The sequence below is a fragment of the Pteropus medius genome, unplaced genomic scaffold (assembly GCF_902729225.1).
Source record: "Pteropus medius unplaced genomic scaffold, Ma_sr-lr_union100, whole genome shotgun sequence".
NCBI classification, from domain to species: Eukaryota; Metazoa; Chordata; class Mammalia; order Chiroptera; family Pteropodidae; genus Pteropus; species Pteropus medius.
Window position 1 is genome coordinate 4,486,527 of NW_024354886.1, and position 26,400 is coordinate 4,512,926.

Sequence of the window (26,400 nt, forward strand, 5' to 3'; positions counted from 1 at the left end):
TTATTCTAGCAATAAATAATATTTATCCGTGAATATGTGAAGTTTTGGGGGAAACAAAAACAACAATCCATCTATATCAGGAGAAATTTTTCTAAAGAAAAATTTTTTATTAGTTAGTAATTAACTGCTAAAATGTGTAATATACTTAAGTTGTTTTGATCAATTGAGTGCTAATACCTGAATCTAGAAAAAAAATTTAAATTTCTGTTTCATGAATTTTTTTTTGCAGGAACATGATCAGTAAAAGACTTCTGAGATCATAAAAATATTCATATTAGGATAAAATTCTGCAGGAGAAGTAGAATAGGCATTCAAGGAGAAAAAGGAATTACGTAAAACTCTAAGAGTCTGTTTGTATATTTTTAAATGGATGACATTATATGTTAAATCTCTCTGGTGTTTAGATGCCACTGGATACCTGATAATAATAATGTACATATTCAAATCCACCCTGTTCACCTGCCATTCCTGGTCAGTTGCCCACACAGCACGTGCACTGGCAGGACCTGAAGCAAGCAGCCTGAAATAGCTGGACTGAGATTCCACACAGAGCTACAGCCTGCCCCGCTCCATGGAGCCTATGATCATTCTCACTGCCTGGCTTGGGAAAACTGAGAAACTCCTGCAGGAAGACTGGGGGCGAGTTCTTGTGGGCTGACTGCTTTGAACATGTCCCTCGGAATTTTGCCTGAAGCACCAGTCTGGGAGAAGAAAGATTTAGAAATGGTGAAAAGCATTTGATTTAGTGATGTAACTTCTCTTTAGAAACATCTTTTAAAAATCTTTTGGAATTAAAAAAGTGATATAATCGTTTTATTTTAAAATGGGAGAATTTATAATATATTAGAAATTATAAACTTTGCAACAATTTACATTATGATTTAAAAACATTAGATATCTTGGAGTGTGGAGGGGATACGTGGTTTTTCAAATTTCTTTTAGGCGGTTTATGGAAGATGCCAGGACTGGTATGTTTTCAATCCTAATTACAATGTGGAGGAGATAGGAAGAGGCTGGGATAGGGACCAGATCAGTGGGTGACAGTCAGAGTTAGGGAGGGGCAGGGTAGGATGAGGGGTGAGGTGGAAATGAGAGTCACGTGGAAGGGGTGGGTGAACCTAGGAGAGGAGGAGCCAGTGACCCCAGAGGAAGGGCTCACAGACCTATTATCTACAGTCCACCAATGGGTAGCCTCTGGGAGGGAAGCTGTGCTGGAAAAGCTTTGCTTTTCTCTAAAGCCCATCAATGAGGCCGACCTCCAGGACTGCCTAGAGAGGCCACTCCACTAGCTCCTTCACAAGCTGAGACCCAGTGGCAGAGCTCTCCCAGCATGTCCAGAGAGGCTCTCAGCGCATTAGCTGAGCCACAAGAAAAGGAACTAAGGGCTTTGTGACAAATTGACTTGAAAAACTCTTCTTTCTGTAGTTTCTTAGAGCCATGCTGCATGGTGCTTATTGTATATGAACATATTAAAGGCTCTGATAAGTTCTGCACAAAAAAACCCTTTGATTTAAACCTTTGATTGCTTAAACTTGTTTTTGTTGTTGCTTGTTTATGCCCTCCACCCACATACCCTTAACATACCAATAAAACACATTTTGTTTGGGGAAATGTCAAATTAGCTCACTTAATTCTCAAACCAGCCTTAAAAGTCAGGAGTTCATTTTTTGCTTTCAAAATGAAGCTCAAAGAGGTAAAATAATAGGCCTGGGACTCAGGAACGAGAGCTAGGACTATGACACAGGTGTTTGTCTTCACTTAGCTCAATTGACTTGTAAGGGGTGAGGGCTGCTGGATTTGGGGAATTTCTCAAGCTAAATTCTGAGGCCAAGGGGTGCAGACAGAGCAGCCAGAGGTCACAGGTAATCCAGGCCTGGGGAGGCAGCAGAAGGGGCTTGGTGGCTGGGGGGCTGGAGCAGTAGACCCCTGGGCAATGAGCCTGGGGAATTAGAACTAGACTGTTGGAGTGGGTGGGCAGAGGAGAAGGGTAGGGACTGTGAAGGGTAGGGATAGGAACAGTAAAGGGGGAGGAGGAGCATGCCAAATGAACCCCCTGACCAGGGCTTTTAAAACTCGAGGGCCCGAACTTAGTCTAGGCTGCCACTCTCCTGGCCCTGTGCAAAGCTCAGGAACAATTGAAAATCTCCTTCAGTGAAAGTCCATCATTTTTTTTTTTTTTTGGTCTCCCTCTAGTTACCTGGCTGCCTTTCTTATACTAAAAGAAAGTGAGAAAACTACTTCACACTGAGACACTAAGATCTACAATTATCCCTCCTTTACCCAAACTTCAGTTTTCTCTGGGGAACTGATCTCTTCTAGCTGTTGGCAAAATGAATTTGTGCTAAGGTATAAAAATCTGATGGAAGGCCTTGTGAGCTAACACGTCCAAAGAATGACTCTCTAATAGTGTAATGTTCAACCTGAAGTGTTTCCATTCAAATATTTATGAATACCTGGCACTGTGCTAAGAGCTGGGGCTACAAAGGTGACCAGGAAAACACTTCTCACCCGCAGGGAGATATTTTGTGTTTCTGGGCAGAGAAAACCTTTGTTGGGTAGCAGAGAAAGAAAGCAGGTGGGAAATCCCTGCTCTAAATGGTCAAATCCTGAGCTAACCCTGACCCAGCTGTGCAGCCTTAGTACGCCTTTTACTCCCTCTGGTCTCAGTTTCCTCCTCTGGATTGTGAGAGGCTGGGAGATGATCTCTAGAAATTTCCAATGTTGGGCAAGGAAGTCCCTCCTCCCCTCAATGCACCCCTAAATTCTTAGATGCTGGACTTTCAATGGCCAGGCTGAGTGCCCCCCGCCCCGCATTTTCTCCCACCTTCCTTATGTTCCCTGAGATCCAGATTCCTACCTGAATGGCCGTTGGGAGTGGGGGCTGTTCTCCCCACCAAGGCTTCCGCCATCCAGCCCTGCAGAGTCCATGCCAGCTGCAGGCCCTAGTGAGAATCTGACAGGGCTCCTCTGATGCTCCTTTATCCCCCCCTATCTGGGCAGGGCAAACAGGAGGAGGAGCTCTGTGGCCAGGCCCACCCCTTCCCTTGACCCCAGCCAGGCCTGTAGGTAGGAGGGATGGAGGGCCGAGGCAGGATAGCTAGGAGGCTGGGGGCCAGGGGTGTGAGTGAGGTGGGCGTGAAGGCCTTCCTCTGACAGTGTAATGGTTCCTGGAGAAAACTGGAGGTTGGTTTAAGGACTTTAAGGGTTCAGGAAGGCAGGGTGACTTGGGAGGGGCCCATGAAGACATGGAACCCAGGACCAAGGACGTGTGAGGTTGGGAGTCCTTTGGCTAATGTCTGAGGGGGAATTTGTAACTGAGGAGGCCAGAGGGGAGCCTCCCCCACCTCAGAGTTCTGTGAACCCCACAAATGGAGCTGAGGTTGGTGGAGAGATCAGATGGTGTGCTGGGAGCCTTTGGAACCTCCAGGAGATGGTGTGAGCCAGGCGAGGGCTCCAGACTGGCCATGTACTGGACAGACCCAAAAGGCTCTGGATGCCTGGCTTCAAGCCCAAGATGTTCTTTCTACGAAAAGTCACTGTGGTCCGTTTGTCATTGAAGCAGACTTGCTATCCTGATCACAAGAAATTAGAATAGTGTCAATGACTCAGCAGGGGCCACCACGAAAGGTGTCCAGGAGGGTGCCTGCCTGAGACTCTCTCCAATGAGGGGTTTCCAAATTGGATGGTAGCAAATAAGCCAGTCGGAGCCGCTCTCCTGGGCATTATTAATGTCTGGTAGATTCATACCTTGCAGTGGGAAGAAAAATGGACTGGGCTCATTGAAGATGAGGAGGTAGGAGGAGGACCATGAGCTCCGAGAGCCCTTCCAGCTCTATTTTCTAAGACCCCCTCAATTCCCATCTTACTAGTCCAAAGCCGATGTTCTCTCCAGTAGACTGCACTGCCCCATAAGGGAGGTAAGTTGGGAAAGTTAAAAAAAAAGCAAATAAGAGGAATTCACTTTTTAAATTAAAGGAGAGATTTTTAAATTGAATTTAAACAATTTACTGTGTCTATTAGTAAATTGAGACACTAGATTGGGAAACCAATAAACTTGGACATCTAGTTACTTCTTTTACTTTTGCTGGATCAAAATTATTTTTAAAAAAATTTTTATAAGTGCTGCCAATTTGCTCTCTATGGAGGCTGTTCCAGTTTATACTCCTACCCACAGTATGAGAGTGCCTATTTCTGCACAGCCTTGCCAACACAATGTTATCAAACTTTTTAGTATTTGTTAATGGGTAAGTAAAAAAACTGTATTTCCTTATAGTTTTAACATACATTCTCATACTATGAGTACGTTTAGGCATCTTTTTATGCTTAAGCATTTATTTTTCTGTTCATATCCTTTGCCTATTTTTTTAATTGGGTTGTTAACCTGTTGCTCATTGATTTGTACATACTCTTTATATATTAAGGAAATGAATTCTTTGTCTGATTATGTGTTTTTTTAACATGACTTAGAACTTTTAATTTTTTTTCCCCCAGGAATAAATTTTAAAAATGTGTACATGGTAACTTTTTCATTTTTTAATTTTATATACTGTTTCATATATATTGCATGAAACTTGGAAACTTTTGTGTATACAGTAGACTTTTGAAAGGTCTATCTATGAGATTATATAAATTTCCCCCATGTGTTTCTTCTTGTGTGCTTTTTTTTTTTTTACATTGTATAAATATATCAAATTTATCTATTTTTCCTGTTGAACATTTTGGTTGTTTCCAAGTTTTTGCTATTACTCTGATGAACATATATACGAGGTGTAATCTGGTGGGTTTCACTCTAGGGTATTGTCTTGGGTTGGTTTCTCCGGGAAACGGATTTGGAGGTTTACGTGCAGGACACCCACTGGGGAGTGCTCCTTGGAACAACACCTGTAAGGAATCGAAGGAAGCAGGATTGGGTAGAGAGAGAAATTGACCTGCAATGTAGTTGCAACAGAGGCCTCAGCTCTGGAGCTAGGATGTTCCTTTAAGTTGTCCCAAATCGGGGCAAGGAGGCTTGGGTTCATACCCCCATGTTGGCCATAGGCTGCCCCTCAGGAGGGGGTGTCCTTATCCTGGGCAAGGCAGCTCCTTTCAGTAAGGGCAATTTCCTGAGAGAAACTCAGCTATGATCTCAGCAGCCAAGGAAATTAGTGCCTGGGTCCTAAGGGGTGGAACCTGGGGGATACCCCACAGCATCCACACACATTTTAACTGACTAGCTTTTGCTAAATCGTTTTTCAAGTTGTTTATACCAACTTCTGCTCCCTTATTCACTATATGAGAATTTGTATTGCTGTTCTTCCATTCCATATTTTCTATCTTGGTTTTCCTGTACTATTTTCTGGATAATTCCTAGTTTTTGTTGTGCAAAATAATATCTTTGGCTGCTTCTGTTTTTTTAAACTCATTGAATTTTCTTCTTTTTTTCTGGACACCCAGGTATTTAAAAATATTTGTCTTTTTAATCGGGGAAATTACTTCATAAATTATATGTGTCTAAGCATTGTTCTGTATACCTGAAACTAATATAAAATAGAAATGTAGCAGAAATGAATATGATGTGCAAAAAAATATTTTTTTCCTTAAAAAGCAAATTGTTCCTTTCTTATGGTTTTGATTCCTATGTTTTAATAATATAAAACATCTATATTATAATTGTTATATTTTTGAAGCCCTAGGGCTCTAATTTCACTGGTGGTTATGTCTTTTTATTTTCATACAGGCTCGTTTGTTCACATTTGTAATTTTGTGGGGGTTCTGTACTGCCTGTGTCCATTCTCCAAAAAAGCTTTGCATCTGCATCTGCTTCTTCCAGGCTCCCTGGGGATATCACCAGCCAGGGTCCAATCCTCTCTCCTCTCCTCCCTTCCTCCCTCAATTTCCCCCCTTTTGATCTTTCAGTCCTTTCAATACTTTTGTAACAATTCCTTGGAGTAAACGCCCCACTTTGAAATATTTAGCTGTGGTTGTTTTCTGGCTAGACAAGTACTGAAACACACCCTGAACTTGCCTCACGTTGCAGGCGAGCCCACTGACTGCTGAAGTCTGGGCTCCCTGGAGCCTCTGTGAAGATGGCACCACTGGAAGTAAAGAACACTGGAGTGTCGGCTAAGGAGAGGAAAGCCCCGATCACTTGTGGAGGTAATAAAAAACTGACAGTGAATGATAGGCTTTGGCTTCGCAAGTCCCATATGCCACTCAAGGCCCAGGGGGAGTTAGTTGCCTCCTCCACGGCCCTTTGGAGACCCTCCCAGCCCCTCTCACCCAACCTGGTTTGCATCATGGTACCACATACCTTTTGAGAGTGTTATCCTTTCCCCCCCTACACCTCAAATTCTTGTTGTAGGGTAGGGATATCATCTTCTCAGTCCTCTCCAACCTTTGCTGACTGATGAGTAGTGAGCAGAGCAGCTGAGGGGGGAAAGATGGGGAGTTCCAAGCCAGAATTGGCCAGCACCCTAAATTCTCATTTGGTCAACCCCTCTGTGAGAAGGGGGAGGAGTCTGATCAGCTCTCAGAAAAAACATGCAAGGAACTGAGTCAGTCAAAGTCAGCTCTTAAATATTTAATTCTCATTTATTTAAAGTTCTGTCTGTGCACACTATTTATATTAAAAACACAGGAAGCTAGGGCTCCTAGCAAAAATATACATTTCAATTTTGGAGACTGTTCAGACACCGAGAAGAGCTGTATTCTCAGCACCAGAACTAGGCGGGGGATAGAGATGGGAGCAGGTGGTGGGGAGGGGAGGTCAGGCACAGCTTCTCTCCCTTCACAGTGCTGGCCCAAAGGAAACACCCCTAACCTAAATCCCTGGTCAGCGAGGGTGGGAGGAGAGGGGGAAGAATCTTGCCAGCAGAGTGATCCTTGGGCATGGGGGGCCACAGTGCTGGCCAGCGCAGACACTGGGACTGTCCTTTCTCTAGGGCATTTCTTCCCAGAGCTGCAGTCAGTCAGAAAGGCCCCTTTCGAAGGAGGGCCACAGAGGACCCAGGAATCCTGGGCTCTAACCCCAGGTTTTCAACCACCTTTCTCAGAGATCCTAGCCAGTCCCTCAGCCCTCCAGCCAGTTTCTTCCCCGGAAAAGCAGCCTAGGGGGGCTCTCTGCCCTCCTGCTCAGAAACAGCACTACTAGCTGTGCTTTAGCCCCTCCTCTGGGGCACTGAGTGTACCTGGGGAGGTGGAGAGGAGGGGCAGAGGCCAGAGGAGTGGGACTAGCCCGGCAAGGTCCCTGTGACCAGAGGCTGTGCAAGGTTCTAGGTGACCAGCTGGGCTGAATACAGGGAAAGGGGAGGGTAGCAGAGTGGTTGGGACAAATAGATGTCACAATAAACAGAATTGGTTCATCCCTGGGAACAGGGGTGCATAGCTCTCTGCCTATCCACCTGTAGGCTCCTCTCAGCATGTACCTGCCTTACAGAGGGAAGGGTGAGGGGTGTGGAACCTGCGGATAAAGTGAATTCAGTGCTTGTGGTGTGTGCTGGAGTGGCAGCTCCAGGGAGTGTGTGTGGGGGACGGGCCTGAGCTTCAGCTGAGCTCGAGCCAGTGCTAGCATCTCCTGGCTAGACAAAGGAACGTGGTCATGTGTGAGGCAAGGCCTTGGCCCTGGGAGAGAGATGACATCTGTGGTGCTGACAAAACAAAGGCAGGACTTAGAGGCTGCTGCAGACTGCTGGCAGAGTGTGGGGTGCTGATGGAGGGCTGACTCTGATGCCTGGGGTCAGAGTTAAGTTCACTGCTCTCTGCTTTCCTCAACAACCTCTGCCTCCTTGAGGCTCACTCCTCTTCAATAGGGGTGTGGGAGCCCCCACCTGGAGGAAATCCCACATCCTTCCAGGTTGGGGGGGGGACCCACCAGCGGCCAGCGCAGGGGGCCATTAGTGACACTGGCCTGGAAGACCGGTGAAAAGAACAAAAAGGATGTTGGGTGTCAGTGGGGGGGAAGCGTGCTGCTGGAGCAGGGTCGGTTGGGTCAGGGGGTGCCAGCCTCAGCCTTGGGGAGGAATCCTGGCCCTCAGGATAGGGACCCAGTGACTAGGGGCCACTGCTGCAGTCAGCCCACACCATGCTCAGCTTCCCCAGGAAGTTAAGCCCAGAGAGCTTAGTGTTTCTTTGGATGGCTCAAGTCCCTCGCTGTGAAGACAGGAACAGAATGAGGCCGCCACCCTTGCAGGTGACTTCACGCAGAGGGTAGGCCCCACTCCCTTCTGCTCCAGGGGACGGGGGGCAAAAGCAGAGGTCTTGTTCTATGCTGCTGGTGAAATAACACAAACTGTCTCAGAGAAAGAGAAAGAGGGACAGACAAAGAGACGGGAGAAAGAAAGGGAGGAAGGAAGAGAGGAACCTGTAGAAGAGAAAGGGTAAAGAAATTAGAGAAGAGGAACTGAGAAGGAGACGAAGGGAGAAGGAAGAAGGGAATATGGAGAACGAGAGACCATGGGCCTGAGCACACAAGTATGTGTGATCCCACTGCTCCTGTGCCATGCTGAGTTTGCAGGGCTGGCCAACAGGAAAGTCCCGTGAGTGGCACCTGTCCCAGCACTGTCCGCCTGCTCCTTATTCTCAGCCCCCAGAGGCCTGCTGGGAGGCCCTGGGTATGCGCTTCAGTACATGTCCTTGTAGATCTCCTGGAGCAAGGGGTGCAGCGAGGTCTCCGTCTCAGTCTTCTTGATCCGCTGCATCATCTGGGCGTGCTCTGTGACCAGCTGCCGCAGGTCGGCCATCTTCTGCAGCAGCTTGGGGAAGAGGTACTGCGCGTCGGGGTGGTTGGCCTGCAGGTGGAACTCGAGGGCACGCAGGATGGTGTCCTGGATGGCCTCCACCTGTGACACGTTCATGAGGCCTGGCCGGTCTGCGGAGACACAAGGCAGAGGTGTGTGAGGGAACGGGCATGCATGGGGTCTCAGAAGGCCAAAGGAGTTCCCCTACCCCCACCTTGTATGGAGGACTTGGCCCAGGGGATAGCAGGCCTTGCTGTGATAGACCCAAGCCCTGTCCTGTCAGTGACCGCCTCACTGAAAGTTCTAGTCTCCCCACCCCTGGCCCACCTTTTTTTTTTTTCTTCCCCTGATTAAGCAGTACAGTATCATGGTTAAGAGACTCACTGCCTGGATTCAAATCCCGTCTCTACCACAGACTAGCGGTGAGGCTATGGGCAGGCCACTCAGCCTCTCTGGGCTTGTTTTTTCATCTGTAAATGGGGGATAACAAGTACCTCCTGCACAGCGTTGTGAGAATCAAATGAGTTAAAATCTAGGACAAGGAACTAGAACAGTGCCTGGCATAAAGTAAGCTCTATGCCACTGTTAACATGATTATTATTAACTACAATTATTGTGTTGGAATTGAAAATGTAGATAAAATACAGAAAATTTTTCCACCACCAAAGATAACCCCCATCAACATGTAGGTATATGTCCTTTCAGTCTTTTTTCTCTCATCTCCATTTATATAAGTTGGAGCTGGTCCAGCATGTGCAGCTGGTGCCTTGCACATTCCATTGCCATCATCACATGGACACTTCCCTATGCTGTCTGAGCTCAGGCTTGGCACCCAGCAGGGAGGGCCCGACCCTCAGGAGGGCTGGCTGTGTGGAGGCAGCCCACCCGCCCCACCCTGACTTACCTCCGCACAGAATGATGGCTGCAATGAAGAGAGCCAGGTCACTGTCATCAAGTTCCAGGGCATTGAACTTGACAGCAAATTCGAACTTGGGTTCGATGATGTCACTGAAAGGCTTGCGGAGGCTGCGCAGGAACTCACGGGTGACAAAACCAGTGCCGTTGGCCACCAGCAGCCCGTCCTTGTTGACAATGGAGGCCAGCATGGCGAAGATGGCCTCATGCACGCCATACTTGAGGAGGGTCACCTGGTCGTTGAGGAAGAGGTTCCCAAAGCTGGGGATGCTCTTGGCGAACTCGGTGAGCTCACGCACAGTCTCTACTGTGGTGCACTGGCAGCGATAGAAGACGTGTACGCTGATCTCCTTGTAGGGTGGCAGGCCATTCACCAGCTGCTTCCACACCAAGCCCTTCTCTGCCTGCCACAATGTCTCGATGTCGTGGATCACAAAGGGCTGAAAACCAGGCCCTGTTAGAGGCCAGGCCTTGGGGACCCCCACCCATGTGCTCCCCAGACCCTTGCCTATACCATGAAATTAGGGAAGGGAGGAGGCCTGGTCCTGTAAGGAGCCAGGTAGGTGGCAGCAGGGTACAGAGCCAGGGACGCTGCCTGGCTGACCAGTGACACTCACCGCCGTGTGGCTGGTCTTGCCCGTGAGGATGCCGCGGGCCTTCTTTTTGGTCATGTTGAAGTTTTTCAGGTAGGCATTGTAGATGTGCTTGGAGAAGGCCTTCAGATCAGCCACTTGTGGGTTGTGCTGACTTCCCTCGCTTGCTGTCAGCCCTGCCACCAACTTCCTCTTCTCGGCTTCTGGCATCCGGCCAAAGCGGATGGCTGCATGGGGATGGGGGTACAGTCATCAAGGAGTCCATGCAGGAGCCAGAACCTCTAACCTCCTTATCCCTCTACAGGTGCATGGGCCGAGGACAGAGACATATGTTTTTCGCTCAGGGCCCTCAGAAGCTCTAGAGGCAGCAAGTTGGATTGTTAGGGAACTCCTCCAGAATGTAAGCTCCAAGGGTCAAGGGATTCTGTCTGCCTTGTTCACAGTTCCCGGCATACAAAGGCCCTAACTCACAGAGTGACTAAGCCACTCTGGCTCAGAGGTGGTGTAGCATGGCTGGTAGGAGGACAGTCTTTGGTTTTAAAGGCCTGTGTTTGAGTTCTAGCTCAGCAGCTTAAAAGCTGTGTGACTTTGGGCAGGCTACTTCACCTTTTTCATAAGAAAAAATGAGGCTAACACATAAACGTCACTGCATTGTCTGAACAATTACATGAGACTATTCACATAGTAGGCATTCAAAAACTGTAGTCATTAGTAATGGAACAGGATACAAATCTGACTTCTCTCAGAGAAAAATCCAGATGAATTGTCATTCCTGAGATCTAGGAAATCCCCTCACCTCAGCCAAGTAATGGGGCCTGGGCAGATACAAATTGAGGAGAGGGATCAAATCTCAGACCTGCCAGACCCCATCACCTAAAAAAAGCTGCAGAGGGCTCAGGTCCTGCCACTCTCTAAGATGCAAGGCAGTTAGGATACCCGTGGGTGAAGACATTTAAACAAGAGGCTCTCCCTGTCCTCTGGGGGTCCGACCCAGAGGGGCAAAGAGGGGGCAGGTAAGCTTTGTAAAATCCTACTCTATGGGGTCTGAAGACAAGACTCTACAGGAGCCCTGGAGCACAGCGCAGATTCTATCTCCTAAGAGTGGCTGCCCTCCAGGAAACTCCCACCTGGCTCTTGGCAGCTGACATGTGGTCACATACTGGCTCTCACCTGCCCTCAAAAACCAAGTAGGACTGAGGAGATTCCAGGCCTTGGCAGTGGCTTTTCACATTATCAGGTCATCCAAGAGAGGCTTGAGGTTCCAGGAGTGGTGTTTCCAACACCACTGGAACTGGGATCAACTCCCGCTTGCCTTCTGGGCCAAAGAGCTGGTGACTGTCCCTGGCCTAAGATCCATGGTGGATATTGGGCAGTCTGAGAAAGGCAGAGATCTTAGGCCAGCCTTGTGCTGGCTCCAAGACTCAGAGTCCAGATCAGCGAGGTCGACAGCTGACACTTAGCAGTGCTTACTGTGTGCCAGGTGCTGCTCCAAGGGTGCCCCCTTTCTGGGCTCCCTGGAACCTAGTTTCTGGGAGGATGGCTGGGTGGGGCCAGCAGCCCCTGTGCCTTACCCAGGCTAGCTCTTACCATTATGCGACATGCCCAGTGCCAGGCATTTCTGGAAGCGGCAGTACTGGCACTTGTTGCGATTCTTCTTCTGGATCTTACAGCTCCGCTCACACTTCTCATATTCCAGCTTCATTCGGATTGTCCTACGGAAGAAGCCCTGAAGGTGCACAAGTGAGAAAAAATCCACAAGGAAAGGAGAGAGGTTGAAAATCCTGCTGTCCACTGGGTTGCACCAGAGGGCCCAATTATTCATGAAGTAATGGAGGGAGTTTTTTTGAAAGGGAGAGGGAGAAGGAAGCTAAATAACCCTAAAACTATATCGTGACTAACCTGACTTATTCATAAAGCATCTGATTCTGCATATTTTCTGGGTAGTGGTTTAATAAAATAATATGTGAAAAATTTGATGGGTGTATAGTCGGGTGGAAGAACCTAAAAGCACCACTGGAAAAAGAAATGTAACATATTCTTTTTTTCTCAAAGAGCCCCCTTTAGGCTTTGAGGCGCAGGAAGCCTTGATTTCAGGAAGATGGCTCAGCCTAAGACTCCCATTCTGTCCTGCCTGTCTTCTCAAGCCAGGTCCCCAGGGGGCGCAAATAGCCCAGGGAGCCCAGGTTAAGTGACTGGGTCAGCGCTGCAGGTGCCCAGCGCTGCAGGCCTGACAAGGGAACCCCTCCTCTCCAGCAGGATCCAGAGGTGAGCCCTGGAATGGGTCCAAGGGCTTGGCTACCGCCCAGACAGGAATTCTGCAGTGGGTATTGTCAGGGCCCTGCCTCGCCTCAGGGAAAGCCTTTCTGGCAGGTTAATTCACCATGTGACCACAGCCCTGACAGCCAGACAGCACCTCCCACAGCCCATACCTTGCACCCCTCGCACGCGTGAACACCGTAGTGGAAGCCTGATGCCTTGTCTCCGCACACGCGGCACTCCATGTTGAGGCTGCCACATGAGGCCCCGTCACAGCCCATCTGCAGCTGGTCCAGCAGTGATGGTGGCGAAGAGCTCCGGGAGAGGTCTGCAGACATACAACATAGGGGTGGCTTCACATTCTGCTAGGCTGGGAGCCAGGGGAGGTGACCAGAGCCCACAGGGCAGTGCAAGTGGCAGAAAGAGCCTATGTTTCTCATTCACACAGCCCTTGGCTCAGCCACTTAAGAGCTGCGTGGCCACAGAAGTAAACTTTTCTGAGGATCAGTTTCTTCATCTAGAATGTGGGGGTTAATGACAGTTTCTCTGGGAGGATGGCAGTTTCCAAAGCATTTCCCCCAGATATGACATACAGATGTTCTGGAAATGGTAGCTATTGTCAGAGCCTTCCTGGGCTGAACTCACTTGGGGAGGAGAGGGCATGCGGGGTGATGATTGTGTTTGGGGAGGAAGAGAGCAAGGGAGAGGAAGCAGAATGAATCTCTTTAGGCTGTCTTTAGGAAGTGGCCCACGTGGGGTTGTATGAAATGTGTTTTGTGAAAACTTCAGCAGTGCATACCTCTGCAGAGCACCTTCCTCCACCTGAGAAATTCAATTCTTGCATGGACTCCAGAGATGCTGTAAATGATCTCTTAAGAAGCTCAAATTCATTTCCATGAAACTTGAGTAGAAAGAGCATGGGAAGCACCATTTATTTCCACAAATGTTTCTATTAAATGTACAGATGTCTAAACCAGGTGTTGAGTGTCAGCAAGGAAAGCTGTTGGCCATGGCAACAACTTCAGGGTATAAACACTGTCAGATGATTTAGTAAGAACTGCTGGGAATGTCTTCTGAATCTCTCCCTTTGAACATTCAGAAATGAGCCCTTCCCTTGGAAAGGGGCACTGCACTGGGCCCCAGTCTCCTGAATCCCAGCCCAGTGCTGCATGACCCACGTGTTGACTGTTCTGCGTCTGCCTGCTGGCCTGCCAATCTGTTATTCTCTGCTCTCTTCCCTGATGACGGAGCAATCTCCTCAAGAGACGGGCCAGATCCCAAATCAGAGAATCAGTGGCTTAGAGTGAGATGACACCTTAGGAAGATCCAAAGCCATGGCAATAAGCCCAGACTTAACATTTTCCACTCTGCAAAGTTTTACTTTTCTCTTCCACAGTGTAACCTCCCAAAGTGTATGCTACTTCTCCCACACCTTCTTCCCACTCTCCCATCTCCCCCTCGGGTCCTAGGAGTGACAGTAGAAAAGCCTCCACCTGGCCCCCATCCTAGACACAGAAAGGGGAGCACAAGCCCCACAGCATGGTAGAGAGGACCTGGCAGCATGCTCTCCTCCCAGGCTGATGAGGGAAGGGGTGACACAAGTCCCTGGTTCCTAAAATGGCTTGCCCTGTCCTTAGCTCCCAGCCTTCAGTCATTCCAAGGAGTATACCTGCCCCCCTAGCCCAGAGATGGGGAGAGTGGTCTCCCCCTCCACCTCCTGGGTGCTGTGGGCGGGACTGTAGCCTAGGGAGGCGAAGCCGCTTTGTTCTGCTCAGTAGCCTTTGTCGCCACCTGACAGTCTGTGTGTTTAGTGTTGAGAGTCCCCCACTAGAATGTCAGGGCCACAGGGCAGGCACTCAGTGACTCTGTGGAATAAGTGGTCCCCAAGTTGCTTGGGCATCCCGGCCTCAGTGCCAATTGGCTGGACAGGCTGGGAAGCATCTGCCACTCCTGGAGGCATTACAATACGGACAGTAGAACTCGCATTCCCAGGTGTTGGGAGAAGGTGAGATAATGTGTAAAACCCTTTGTCGAGACCTTTGCAGATGCTGGCCAAGAGGGTTTCTGGCACTTCCTCCTCCGATCTGTGTGGTCTGTGTGCATGTCTGCTCTGTGGCACTTCTTATAAGCAGTGTTGTTTCTATGGCCTGCACATCTGCCTCCTCTGTTAGACTCGGAGCATTTCGAATCACATTCCCCTTGGATCTCCAAGCCCCTTCCACTGCCAAGTCTTATCCACAGGGACTAGTCACCTGAGAGTGATCCCACCTCTTGGTGGTACTTCCTCATTCTCCCTCATGGCCCTGGAGGCTCAGCAGGTGTCCGGTCATTTGGTTGCTATTGGCGCTGCACATGGCAATGCTACCCTTTCTTTTCATTCAACAGACATTTGATGAGCACCTGCTATGTGCGGTGCAGGACCCAGTCCCTGCCCAACTAGCTGAGGTAAGAAAGAAAAAAACGAGAACACAATGCAGCGACTGGCGACACCAGCCGAGGGGCAGGCAGAGTGGTACAGGACCACAAAGGAGCCATCACCTGGGCATGAGATGCTCAGGGAAGGTGACTACTCTCCTCTCTGGACTCAAAAGTGAGTGCTTTGGATGACCTCCAAGTCAGCTTCCAAGTGCTCAGAAGCAGCAGGCACTGGGGGTAAGAATGCAGCCCAGGAGCCATGCAGTCCAAGTTCAAATCAGTGACCTGGGCTCAAAACCCAGCTCTGCCCTCTGGGCTTCAGTTTCCTCCTCTGTAAAAGGAAGATGACAACAGTATCTATTTCAGAGTCACGGTGAGGAGCATAGCAGTTAATACAGAGAAAGTTCTTGGAACTTAGAAGTGCTGTGTAAACATTAGCTTAAATTAGGATGATGTTTACTAGAAAGCTGCAGTCTTGCAGTTTCTAAGTTCTGTGCCCCACACAGGCAGGGACCCTGCCTCTCTCTTCCTTCTTTTCTTTGTCCCTCTTCCCCACAGCGTCACAGAAACCCAAGGTGTGTGTGTGTAGGTGTGTGGGGTGTGTCTCTGCTTATGAGGCCTGGAAAGGCCCTGAAACAAGATCTAGCTTCCTCTCCCATCTCCTGGTATTCCACTGGCCCCTGACTTGGGGGTGTCAGGACTACCTGGAACCCTAGAAGAAGCCAAGATGGCCCAAGCCCTACTGGCCACCGAGTCAGCCAGAGCTCTGGATTGTGAGGAGAGACCCAGGACAGAAATCCCACAAGAATCCCAGTCAGGAAGAGTTGCAAACTGGACTGGAGAAAAGCAGGCCCAGGCAGTGTGAGGGCCCTGGGAGATGTCCTGCCCCAGGTGGTGAACAGGCATAGGCTGCAGGCTTGAGAGTAGTCAGGGAGGCCTGGAAGTCCCAGGGTAATAGGACAAGGTCACCCTCTGCCTATCTGAGGGGAATAAGAGAACACAAATAACTGCTGCACAAGGCAGAGACAGCAGGGGAGATGAGGGGCTGGGGTGGGCAGAAGTGTACACATCCTATAGGGATAGCTTTTGTTATGGGGTGCATGTGTAACGGATACTGAAGTGCTGGCAGTTTGGGGTGGGTTTTCCAAAGGTAAAGGTTCTGTTCTTCCTGGCTGACCACCTGGCTAAAGGGTTTACCCTCAAATCACAGTGGCTCTGATAGTTAATTTTATGTGTCAACTGGCCAGGCCATGGTAGCCAGTTTTGGGTCAAACACCTGACCAAATGTTGGTGTGAATGTATTTTTTAGATACGATTAACATTTAAATCATTACTCTCCAAAATGTGAATAGGCCTCCCAAAGGAAGAAGGAATTCTGTCTCCAAACTGCAATTAGACTTGAGCTATATTATCAGCTTCCCTGGACTCCAGCCTGCTGGCCTGTCCTACAGAATTTTGACTCACTAGACCTTAAAATTGCTTGAGCCAATTCCTTAAAATAAAGCTCCCAATCTCCCAATATCTATCTATATCTCTGTCTCTGTCTCTGTCTCTCTCCGTATCTATCTATCCATTCACTTACACACACACCCTATTGCTTCTGTTTCTCTACAAAATCCTGACTAATGTGGTAGAGTGAGATTTATAACCAAGAACTATCCAACCCCTGGGGCTGACCTCTTACCCACTACACTCTACAACTTTCCCTATATATAAACACATGTTCATTACTACTGATCAATAATGTGTGAGTATGTTAAACAATGAGATATGTCACTGCTGAGGATGACACTATGCCATTATTCAAATGTTTGGATTCAGCATAAACACTAGTCCCATCACCCAGAGAGTGAAGTATCAGTTGCACCATCTTTGATTACAAGTTCAGCAAATAGACACTATTGACCTTATTCACGTCATTTACATGTGTTTGAGAGCACTCCTGCATATCTAGTCTCCATCGCTAGAGGTATGCGTGTTGTCATAGCTCTGGGGGTGGTCAGGAGGGGCTAGCCCTGTCTATTTACTCTGGTGGCAGAGCCCGAAAGGCAAACAGCTTTTGAAGTCAGGGCAATTCTTGGGAGTCTGGGGCTAGGTTACCAAGCAGCCTCCTTACTTCTGTTGTCCTGTTAGGCTGGACTGTGGGCTCCTCAGGACAAGCATCTAGACTTGTCCTCCGCTGAACGGCTGCGTGGACACCCCACCAAGCAATTGCTGACTGAGAGAGGAGGTGCCAAGGCCAAGAAAAAGGACATTTTTATCTTCCTTAGTCCCGCACTGAGACCACTGACCTGTTTCTCAGTGTGATTGGATGTTCATCACTGAAGCAGGAGGGGAAGAGGACAGGAGTGGGGTGTGAACATCAGTTCCAGCTACCCCTGCCCCCACCCAGCTGGGGGACCCTAGGTATGTAAATTTCTTATTGCTGAGTGCTAAAGATAAGGCCTGTCCTGCCTGCTTCTCTGCGAGTAAGAAGGAGGTACTTGGCAGTGCTGAGCTTGGTACAGAGATGCGTGGTCAGGAGGATCAGAAGAGAAGCAAACGGTAACCTTCAGGCTCAAGGCTGCACCCCATCCTCATGGGTCCCTGAGGGGACTCCGGAAGTCAAAGTCAGACTCAGGGGGTGGGGCAGGGAACCAGCAGGTGCTGAGAGACCTGTGGTGTGTCAGACAGCATCATTTACTCCTTACCTGGCTGGACATCCGGTGGACAGGATGGAACCGTTAAAGGTGAAGAGACTGTGGTACCTGCGAGGGCCACAGCTCATAGTGGCTGACCTGGGACTCTTGTTCTGGTTTGTGTGATCCCCAATTCTGACAGGATGAGGCTCTGTGTCTAGGGCCCCTAACCTGTGGCCTTTTTTTCCCTAACTTTTTAAAGGAAAACAATGTAATTGCTTTTTAACGTACGAGAGTATTTCAGGCTTGTTGGGAAAAATACACAAGGGTGTGTAGCATCTTATGACAGATCCTCTCCACCCACGTTCCTACTCCTCTGAGTTAGCCCCACTGGTCCTTTGTGTATACTCTTCTACTGTCTTCTATGATACATGAGGATTTTTAAACAATGGAATCCCCAATTTGTCAGAAACTTCCTTCCCTGTCAATATATACAGACCTACCTTATCCTTTTTAATGGAAGAGCATTCCACTGTATGGCTCTACCGCAGTCTACATAACCAATTCTCTACGGATGGGCACTTTCCAATTTTTTGCTTTTATGAACAGTGCTGCAGTAAAGAAGTACAGAAATCTCTTTGCAAGGGACACATTCCCTAGGCGGGGAACTGCAGGGCCAAAGGAATGCACACTAAAAGGTGTTGGCCTGCACTGCCACACTGCCTTTCTATCCTCAGTGGCTGGAGGGCCATGTCCTTACTCTCTGGCCAACATGGTCCTCTCTGCCAATCAGACAGGCTAAATGGCATCTCATCTGAAGATACCTTCTTTGATTGGTAGTAGACTCTAAAATGTTTCATGTTTTCTAGCCATTTGTATTTGTCCTATGGTGAACTGCCGGTTTCTACTTTTCTGTGGATGGCTTATCTTGTAGACTTTGTGGGAACTTTTTATGTTATAAAAACATATAGTGATTATGTTAAACAAACTCTTCCTGTTCAATTTGATCCTGGATCCCTTGTGGTAGCAGCAGTAGAATAATGATGACAACATGCACTACAAATGCTAAAAGAATAAGTAAGTCTTTCTACCTCTACTTCATTCATTTATTGATAAGTGGAATCTATTAAACACGTCATACACGGCACTGCAAGGGTAGCTGGACAAATTCTTCCCAGACATCTCCCCATGTGCCCTAAATCCCACTGATAAAACTCCCCGAGGTGCCATCACCATGCCCACCTCGCCCTTCCTGTGCACCCAGACACTACATTCCAGTCTGCATATGAACAGCAGTATCACTTGGGGATGTGGTCTCCATAAGGGTATGTAGGAAAACCCAGAACAGGATATTAGTCTATGTGCCTGGACCCAGACGAGGGGTGGGGTGGGCCAGTGCAGGCAGCGAGACCACAAACCCCGTTGCCCTCTCTTCCCTTTCACTCTCTTGGTGTCCTCAGTGATATTCCTTGCTCATTCTTAGCCCCAAGTATCTTCTCTTTGCTTCCTAACCTTTCTCACCTGTCTTAAGTTCAGAACAGTATGTGTTACTAGCGCTATGTGACTGATCACTCCTGGTTAGCCATTCCTCTCTTCTAAGAAAGAGTCTCCAAAACCATACCAGTCACCAGTCGACCAACAGGGAGGAGGTTACCCTGGGGGATGGGGGATACCTTCTCCTGGGCCCTGAAATCACACCAAGCCTACTTTGGTCATTCCTGGGTATCCAGGTGGGATCAGAGGGCCTGGATGATGGCTTTCCCCTCACCCTACCCCACCATGTGCCCTGAAGAGGAAGAAGCTCTGCAAAATCCCAGGACCTGCTTTGCAGGTTCAAAGCAGTGTGGCTAAAAGATTCAGGCCTCTCTTAGGTGCAGACCCAGGCAGGAACCTGTCCTACGTCAACAGCCTCTACCCTGCCTGAACTCTGACACCATCTACCTCCTCCCCATGCAAAAACAGGGTCCAGGGCCCATTTTTGTGGGGCGGGCCTGCTCCTCTGCCCTGAATCACCGCTTATGGCCAGGGCCTCCTTCAGCTGAAACCAGCAGCAAGATCAGGATTTCCCCTCCTGACACTATATCCTCTCACGGCCCTGAGTGCCCCCTGAGGGAAGGGTGAAAGGATCAGCTGGATGTGATGACACTCAGGCAGAGGAAGGAGAGAAGCTGGGAGTTGGTGCAGGCAGCAGAGAAAGGGTGGCATCAGCAGTAGGGAAAGCCAGGGACTGACAGAAGTGGATTCTGGATGCCCTTGAAGGTGGACATAATTTCATGATGATGATGAAGATGGTGATAGAACAATACAAGGTACCAGAGAAAGACATCTATGCTGCTGCTGACAGTGGATACATAAAGGGGAACCAATGAGCAAGACCAGAGAAGCTAAAAACTTTCTGGCTGAACAAAAGTAATATTAATTCTAGTCATTCATACTTACTGCTTAGCATTTATGCCTAATTAGTGCAGCTCAATGTGTATGATTAGCACCAGATCAATTGAGTTGTGTGTTTTGACTGATCATAGGTACAGCTGATCTTTCTAGTGTGTTAATGCAGATTGGTCCTGGATCCCTTGTGGTAGCAGCGGTGGAATAATGATAACAACATACACTACAAATGCTAAATCAGGTAATTTTCACAAAAGCCCATGTCTATATTCCCTATGATTCCTGCCTGTTTTACAGAAAGAAGTGGTGTAGCTTGCCCAAGGTCCTGTAGCTGACGAGCAACAGAGCAGGGATGTGAACCTGTCTGGATCCAGTGCTTAACCAGTCTGCTACTCCACATTCCCATGATGCTTTTTGCAGAGGGCCAGGTTCCCTGTTCCACTCAGCTGTGTCCCCTCTGACCCTTCTGCTCATGTCCCCTGCCCACTGCCTCCTCACCTGTATAGCTGCTGGAAGGAAGTGAGTGCTCTGGTCCTCCATTGAGTTCTGGGGCTCCTTGTGTCTCTGCCACTTCCTCTTTCTCCTCCTCTTCCCGAACCTCAGGGGCTTCCTCCGGTGGCTGCTCCATGGCTTATTTCCCCTCGGCGCCACGCCTGCAGGCCCGGTCATAGCTCTGGCATCATCTGGGTCTGAACTCAGATGGACCTCTACAGGGTGGTTCCTGTCAACCTGGGCAAAGGAGAAGATAGGAAGAGGTTGGGAGAGGCAGTGAAAAAGACAAGAGGGTGATCGGAGCGGGGCATGATTGAGGGCTACCATCTGGGGGGACAGTATGGAGGTTTCCCCTGTTCTTGCTCCTTCAGAGCAGGAACACCTCATCCCTGAAGTACCATCCCACAGTCTATACGCCTTGCATCACAAGTCACTTATCCTCCTGCCCTTTGCCCACTTGGCTTTTACGGCAGGTTTGTAGGAGTTCAGAGTAGTCTTCTTTAACCAGATAGGGTGACACACCACTATGCTACCTTTCCCTGCCTTCTCTGCTGCATCCTGCTCTTTGAGTTCCTGAGTATACAGGAGGCACATAAGAATGACCTGAGGGGCTTTTTGAAACTCTCCAGTCCCCCTGGAGATCCTGAGATCCATCACACCTCCCAACCCCCATCCTGTCCTCACCAGTACTCAGGCCCCAAAATCATTGCTTTTCTAAGCCAACATTCTTGAAGGGAGTGGTTCCTATCCTTCCTGTGTTTCAATGTGGATAAAAGACATGAGCCCTGCCATGCTAGGCTCACAGTTGACAGAAAATCTGCAACTAGACCCTCAGTGGCAGAGCCATTAGGTAAGGGGAGATATATTCCATCCTGTAATCTTTCCTAAGGTAAGTTACTAGGTGGTGACCCCCATGTCTGCATCATCCAGGAGGAGTCAGTTCCAAACCTCAGCAACTAAGATATCGTCCAAAAATGTCACAGTCAGAGATGGTAAGATCGAGGTAATTTGGGAGAGTCTTCCTAGCAGGGAACAGTAGGGAGATGTCTTGACAATAGGGTAGATTTTGACCAGAGGAGATGGCATGGGACTCCTCTTGGGGATACATACAGCATGAGAAAAGACTCAGAAGCAGCACAGTGTGGAATGGTGAGGAGTCCTGTTGTTTGGGGAGTGGGGTGCTACAGGAGAGAGGATTTGGAGGGATGGCGGGGAAGATGGGTTGTATCCAGACGTGTGTGCTTCAACGGCCTTGGCACTGGGAGTGTGACTGAATTCTGCTCCGTGCTAGTGAAGGCCTAGAAGGATTAGGAGCAGAGAATACCTGCTTTAGGGAGATTCGAGCATCTGTGGGACCCCTTATCTTGAACGTCCCACAGGCAGCTCAAACTCAACCTATCTCAACAGAACCCACCATCTTCTCCCAAACCTGTCCTTCCTCTGTAATCCCTACCTTACTGACCCACATGCCCATTTACCCACTTATCAAAACCAGAAGACAAGAATCACCTGAGACTCGTCCCTCTCACCCTGCTCTAGACTTGCAAACTTGGTTATATTGAACTCACTGGGGAGTTTAGAAAAATATGGATGTCTAGGTCCATCCTCAGAGACTCTCATTTGATTGGTTTGGGGAGCAGGTTGGACAACAGGATTTTTATTTTTAATTCCCCTGGTGATTGTAATCATTCCTTTCTATCAGGCCTTCCCCGTTCCCTCTCCCCCTGCCTTAATTGGTTTTCCTAAGGCAGTTTAGAAGTTTAGCCCTAGAGTCTAAGAGCTGGGGAGCTGGGAATCTATAGCTTTGGGGGTATCCTTGTTGATGTGACAACCACAGGAAGGGATTCAGTTCCCCAAAGGAGAGAGTGACATGTCAAGGAAGGACAGAGGAAGAGGCAACAGAGCAGACAATGGGGCAGTGGCCAGAGGCAGGAGAGACACAGGACAGCTTGGCATCTCAGAGCTAAGAATAGGGCTGTCTTTCAGGGTAAAGCGGGCAACCTGGTCAAATACTGCAGAGTTCTAAGGGTGATAAACTGATACCACTGGATTCAGTGACTGTGAGGTCATTGATGACCTTGTGAAACAAGTTGCAGCCAAGTAGTTGGAATGGAAATCTGGGCTCTGAAGAATTAGTGGTAGCGAGGAAGCTGAGACAGTAAATGGAGACTAATTTTTTGGTGAACATATCAGGAAAAGAAATGTATAAGAAGACACTAGATTGAGAAAGTAGCAAAGCCAGGAAGAAGTTTTTTGGAATAGAGGAAACTGAAATAAGCTGTAGATAGAGGAGAGATCTGCAGAGAAAGACAGGAAGATTCAAGGGGGAAGCCAGGGCAGGAAGATTGATGAGAGGGGAATAATTCAAGGGCACAGGATGAAGAAAGTAAAAGGAAATACAGCAGTGTGTGTGTGTTGGGAGGGAGGGGTTAAAGTTCATATGGAATGGCCTCTTTGTAGTCAATTAAGTAGGAGGGATTATTGTTTACTGAGAGTAAAAGAAGGGACTTGAAGAAAGCAAAGAATTCGGGTGGAGACACTTTGGCAAATATGACAGGGAATTAGCTGGAAAAGAATAAAAAGAATTATAGGAAAGCTACAATAATTTAAATAGTGTGGTACTGGCACATGAATAGACAACGAAAGTGAATATAAAAAGTGAATAAATAAATGAAAACACATATGGAACTTTAATAAAAGACAGCACTTCAAATCAGAGGGAAAAGGTGGCTCTTTCAATAAATGGTAATCACTGGAACAAGTGAGTAGCCATCTGGAGAAATTAAGCTGGATTCCTACTTTACACCTTATACCAAGACAAGGCCCAAATAAATCAAAGATTTTAAAGTTAAAACAAAAACACCTGAACTATACAAATAGTCTTGAGGTGGGGGAAGAGCTAAGAATGACAGTAAACACATAAAAGTTTATGGGTTAAAAGATTATGAGTAAAGATTAATAAATTTTTTCCTTCTCTTTTAATCTCCTCCCTCTTCCACCCCTGATCTACAGATGTTGCCATCTCCCCTTAAGAACTGGATCTCTGAAGTTGGGGCGTCTCCTCCCATGCGCTCGCAGTGCACCCTCAGGGCCTGGCGTATCAGGGCCTGGCGCCCCCGGGGTATGGTCCTTGGCTCCACCTGGGGCGCGAACCCAGGACCTTCTACGAGAAAAGCAGACGTGCTAACCATTATGGAGCCACCCCCAAGATTAATAAATTTGAATATAAAAAATATAAACTTTCTACATAGTAGAACCATCAGAAGAAAAAAAACCATAATAAATTGAGAAAAATATTTGTGACTTAACAAAGCTAATTTCCCTAAAATAGTTCCTAGAAATTAATAAGTAAAAGACCAGCAATCCAGTAGCTGAAGATATGAAATTGTGTACAAAAAAAGTACACATTTGGCTCTTGAACATATGAAAAGATGCTCAACATTTATAGAATGAGAAATGCAAATTAAAACAACACTGAAATACCCTTTTTACAATCAGATTAAAACAAATGCTTACACGTTGCTAAGCATGTGGGAAAACAATCTCACACATCCCTGGTATAAAGGTAAATTGGTACAACCTCTAACAGGCGAATTTGGCTATGTTTGTCTAAATTACAGGTGCACATTCCCTTTGACCCAGAAATACCACTTCTAGGTTGTAACCTAAGCTATACTTCCACTTAAGCGAAATGACATAATATACTATGCATTACAGTATTTGTGACTAGTAAGAGGTGGAGAACAAACTAAATGCCCATTAACAAAGCACTTGATATGGCCCTTTCACCATGAGGACATAGCTAGACGGTGAACCAGCAAGTGGGCTGCACCAGACTCCGAAGCTACCATCACCTTGATCTTGGAATTCCCAGCCTCTAGAACTGTGCTGGGTGGGTGGGTGGGGGGGGGGGGAAGGGGAAGGTGTTAAGCTGACTCTGCAGGGCAGGAGAAAAGGACTACCCCAAGGCTAAGGTGGGGTGACCAGCTGCTGTTCCTTGGCATCATGATCCTCATGGTTGTGGTCATCTCCCTGCAGTTTTACGTTCTCCTCTGGAAGGCCGGCAACCTCACTGACTTGCTCAGCCTGAGGATCGGCTTCTACAACTTCTGCCAGTGGAACTAGGGCACTGGCTCCCTACAGTGCCACCAGTTCCCTGAACTTGAGACCCTGGGGGTTCGTCAGGTTGGCCTGGCTCTGGCCAGGCTTGGCAGGTACAGGGCCCTGGTTCTCACTCTCTTTGTTCTCCTGCCTCTCCTCCTGGCCCAGTGCAACAGTACAAGGGAGAGTGGCAGCTGGCAGTGGGCTTCCTGGTGACAGCCTCCATGCTGCTGGCTGGAGACCTGGGCTTCTTCCTCAACTACGCCTGGAAGTGGATCAGGTTCTCCCTCCTGGGGTCTGGGATTTTAGCTCCAGGCATGCCCAGGCCTTACTCATCCTCTTGTTTACAGCCGCAGTTGTATTCCCTCAGAGGGCAGAGAAGGACAAGAGCAAGCTTGAGAGCTGCTAGTCTTGTCTAAAGGCTCACACGACTGTAAAGGTTCAGTCTGAATGATGCTCAGAAAAGATGCCAGAGAAGTCATGGGTTGGTATGTCTTGTCAGCCATCCTGTTCCATAGCTAATGGTGAGACAGGCCCCACCGCTGACGGGGTGGGGCACCTGGAGTCAAGGAGGCTAAGAAGCAGCAAGGGTGGCTGGGGCACCTGCAGCTTCTTAGTATAGGGCTATCTGTCCTTTGGGGCTTCTAAGGTTCTCAAGGACACCCTAAAACCATGTAGCTCATTGTCACAAGCATTCCTACTTTAATTAACTGATCCGAGCAAGCCATTCCTACTTCATTTTCAGTATGGTGGGGAGATACAGATTCCTGTCATGGGGCCAGGAGGATCTGCCGAATTCGAAACTAAAACGTAGCGAAGGCTTCTGGCAACAAATGAGAAACAATGAGAGAGGGCACCTCAGTATCTTTGAGGCCCTAGGTTAGTAATCTTCCTCCTCCTCCTCTGTCCCTGGTGGGTGGGATGTGATGAGCCCTTCCCCGGTGACACCACTCCCAAAGGCCCAGGAGAGATCTCCAAGGGAGTCACTGAAGACAGAACACATGGGCTTTGGGCTTTGCAGGTACCCTGAATAAGTTTTCTGGATCTGAAGCCAGACAGCACAGAAGAGTCAGCTGGCATCATTCCAACAGTGGGACCTGGGAATTTGGGGGCAGAACACACCAAGTCCTGGGCAAGAAGGAAGGTGAACAAGACTGTATGGTTTCACATGCACACAAATGCTGCATCCCTTCACTGCTTAACCCAGAATTATAAAGGATACAAGTACAACAACTCGTGCGTTGGGAATTTTGTGTATTTTTCAGCACCTGTATATTGGAAAACCTGTACAGCAAAAGGTAGCCTTATTCTATGCCTGTCAAGAGCCACAGTAAATACAGAGGCAAAAAATATGAAAATAAATAAATAAATAATGATATGGAAACATGAATTCTAGACAGCCACAAAGAAGAGTGATAAAGTTTATGGACTGGTAATGGAAGTCAAATACACAGGTAAAAAGTTCAGAGGTAACCACTAAGATACCATAAATAGAATGTATAATTTCCAAATTATTATAGTAGAATAGGAAAACTTACAAGTCATATAGAACTCTAGTTTTCTAAGAAAAGTCTCACAGGCAGGGGACTATAGAGACATAAAAACTAAATTCTACATAGGATAGTGGACTGAATCCTGGAACAGAAAGAGGGCAGTGGTGGAAAAACTGCTAAGTTCCAAGTAGATTCTGCTTAGCTGAGTTAATGGTATTGTACCAGTGTTCGTTTCTTAGTTTCCGTAAATTTATGATTACATAAGACGTTAACATTAGGGGAAGCTGGATGACTTTAGAAGGAGCCTGGTCACTATGGCATAGCAGAGCTGCGGAATGCCCTGGAATGGCTAGCCCTGGAATGCCCACATCCAGACTACCTGTTAGGTGACAAAATTAAAACGCCTGTTTTACAA

General features: G+C 48.0%; 1 protein-coding gene and 1 pseudogene across 6 annotated transcripts in view; one reads left to right on the plus strand and one right to left on the minus strand.

Annotated features, from left to right (window-relative positions):
* Window positions 1-6,544: 6,544 nt before the first annotated feature.
* Window positions 6,545-26,400, minus strand: part of PPARD (peroxisome proliferator activated receptor delta) — a 71,006-nt gene continuing 51,150 nt past the window's right edge. For 3 of the 6 annotated variants that reach the window (XM_039856345.1, XM_039856347.1, XM_039856346.1), the window contains 6 exons: window positions 20,398-20,628; window positions 12,652-12,806; window positions 11,810-11,934; window positions 10,247-10,449; window positions 9,619-10,069; window positions 6,545-8,845 (listed from right to left, as the gene is read on the minus strand). In XM_039856345.1, coding sequence (XP_039712279.1) covers window positions 8,598-8,845; window positions 9,619-10,069; window positions 10,247-10,449; window positions 11,810-11,934; window positions 12,652-12,806; window positions 20,398-20,568 — 1,353 coding nt within the window. In that variant the 5' untranslated portion in view covers window positions 20,569-20,628 and the 3' untranslated portion in view covers window positions 6,545-8,597. Of the gene's footprint in view, window positions 8,846-9,618; window positions 10,070-10,246; window positions 10,450-11,809; window positions 11,949-12,651; window positions 12,807-20,397; window positions 20,629-26,400 lie in introns of all 6 variants that reach the window. The other 3 variants (XM_039856348.1, XM_039856350.1, XM_039856349.1) reach the window with 1 other exon arrangement.
* LOC120597704 (transmembrane protein 140-like) lies at window positions 24,309-25,046 on the plus strand (annotated as a pseudogene).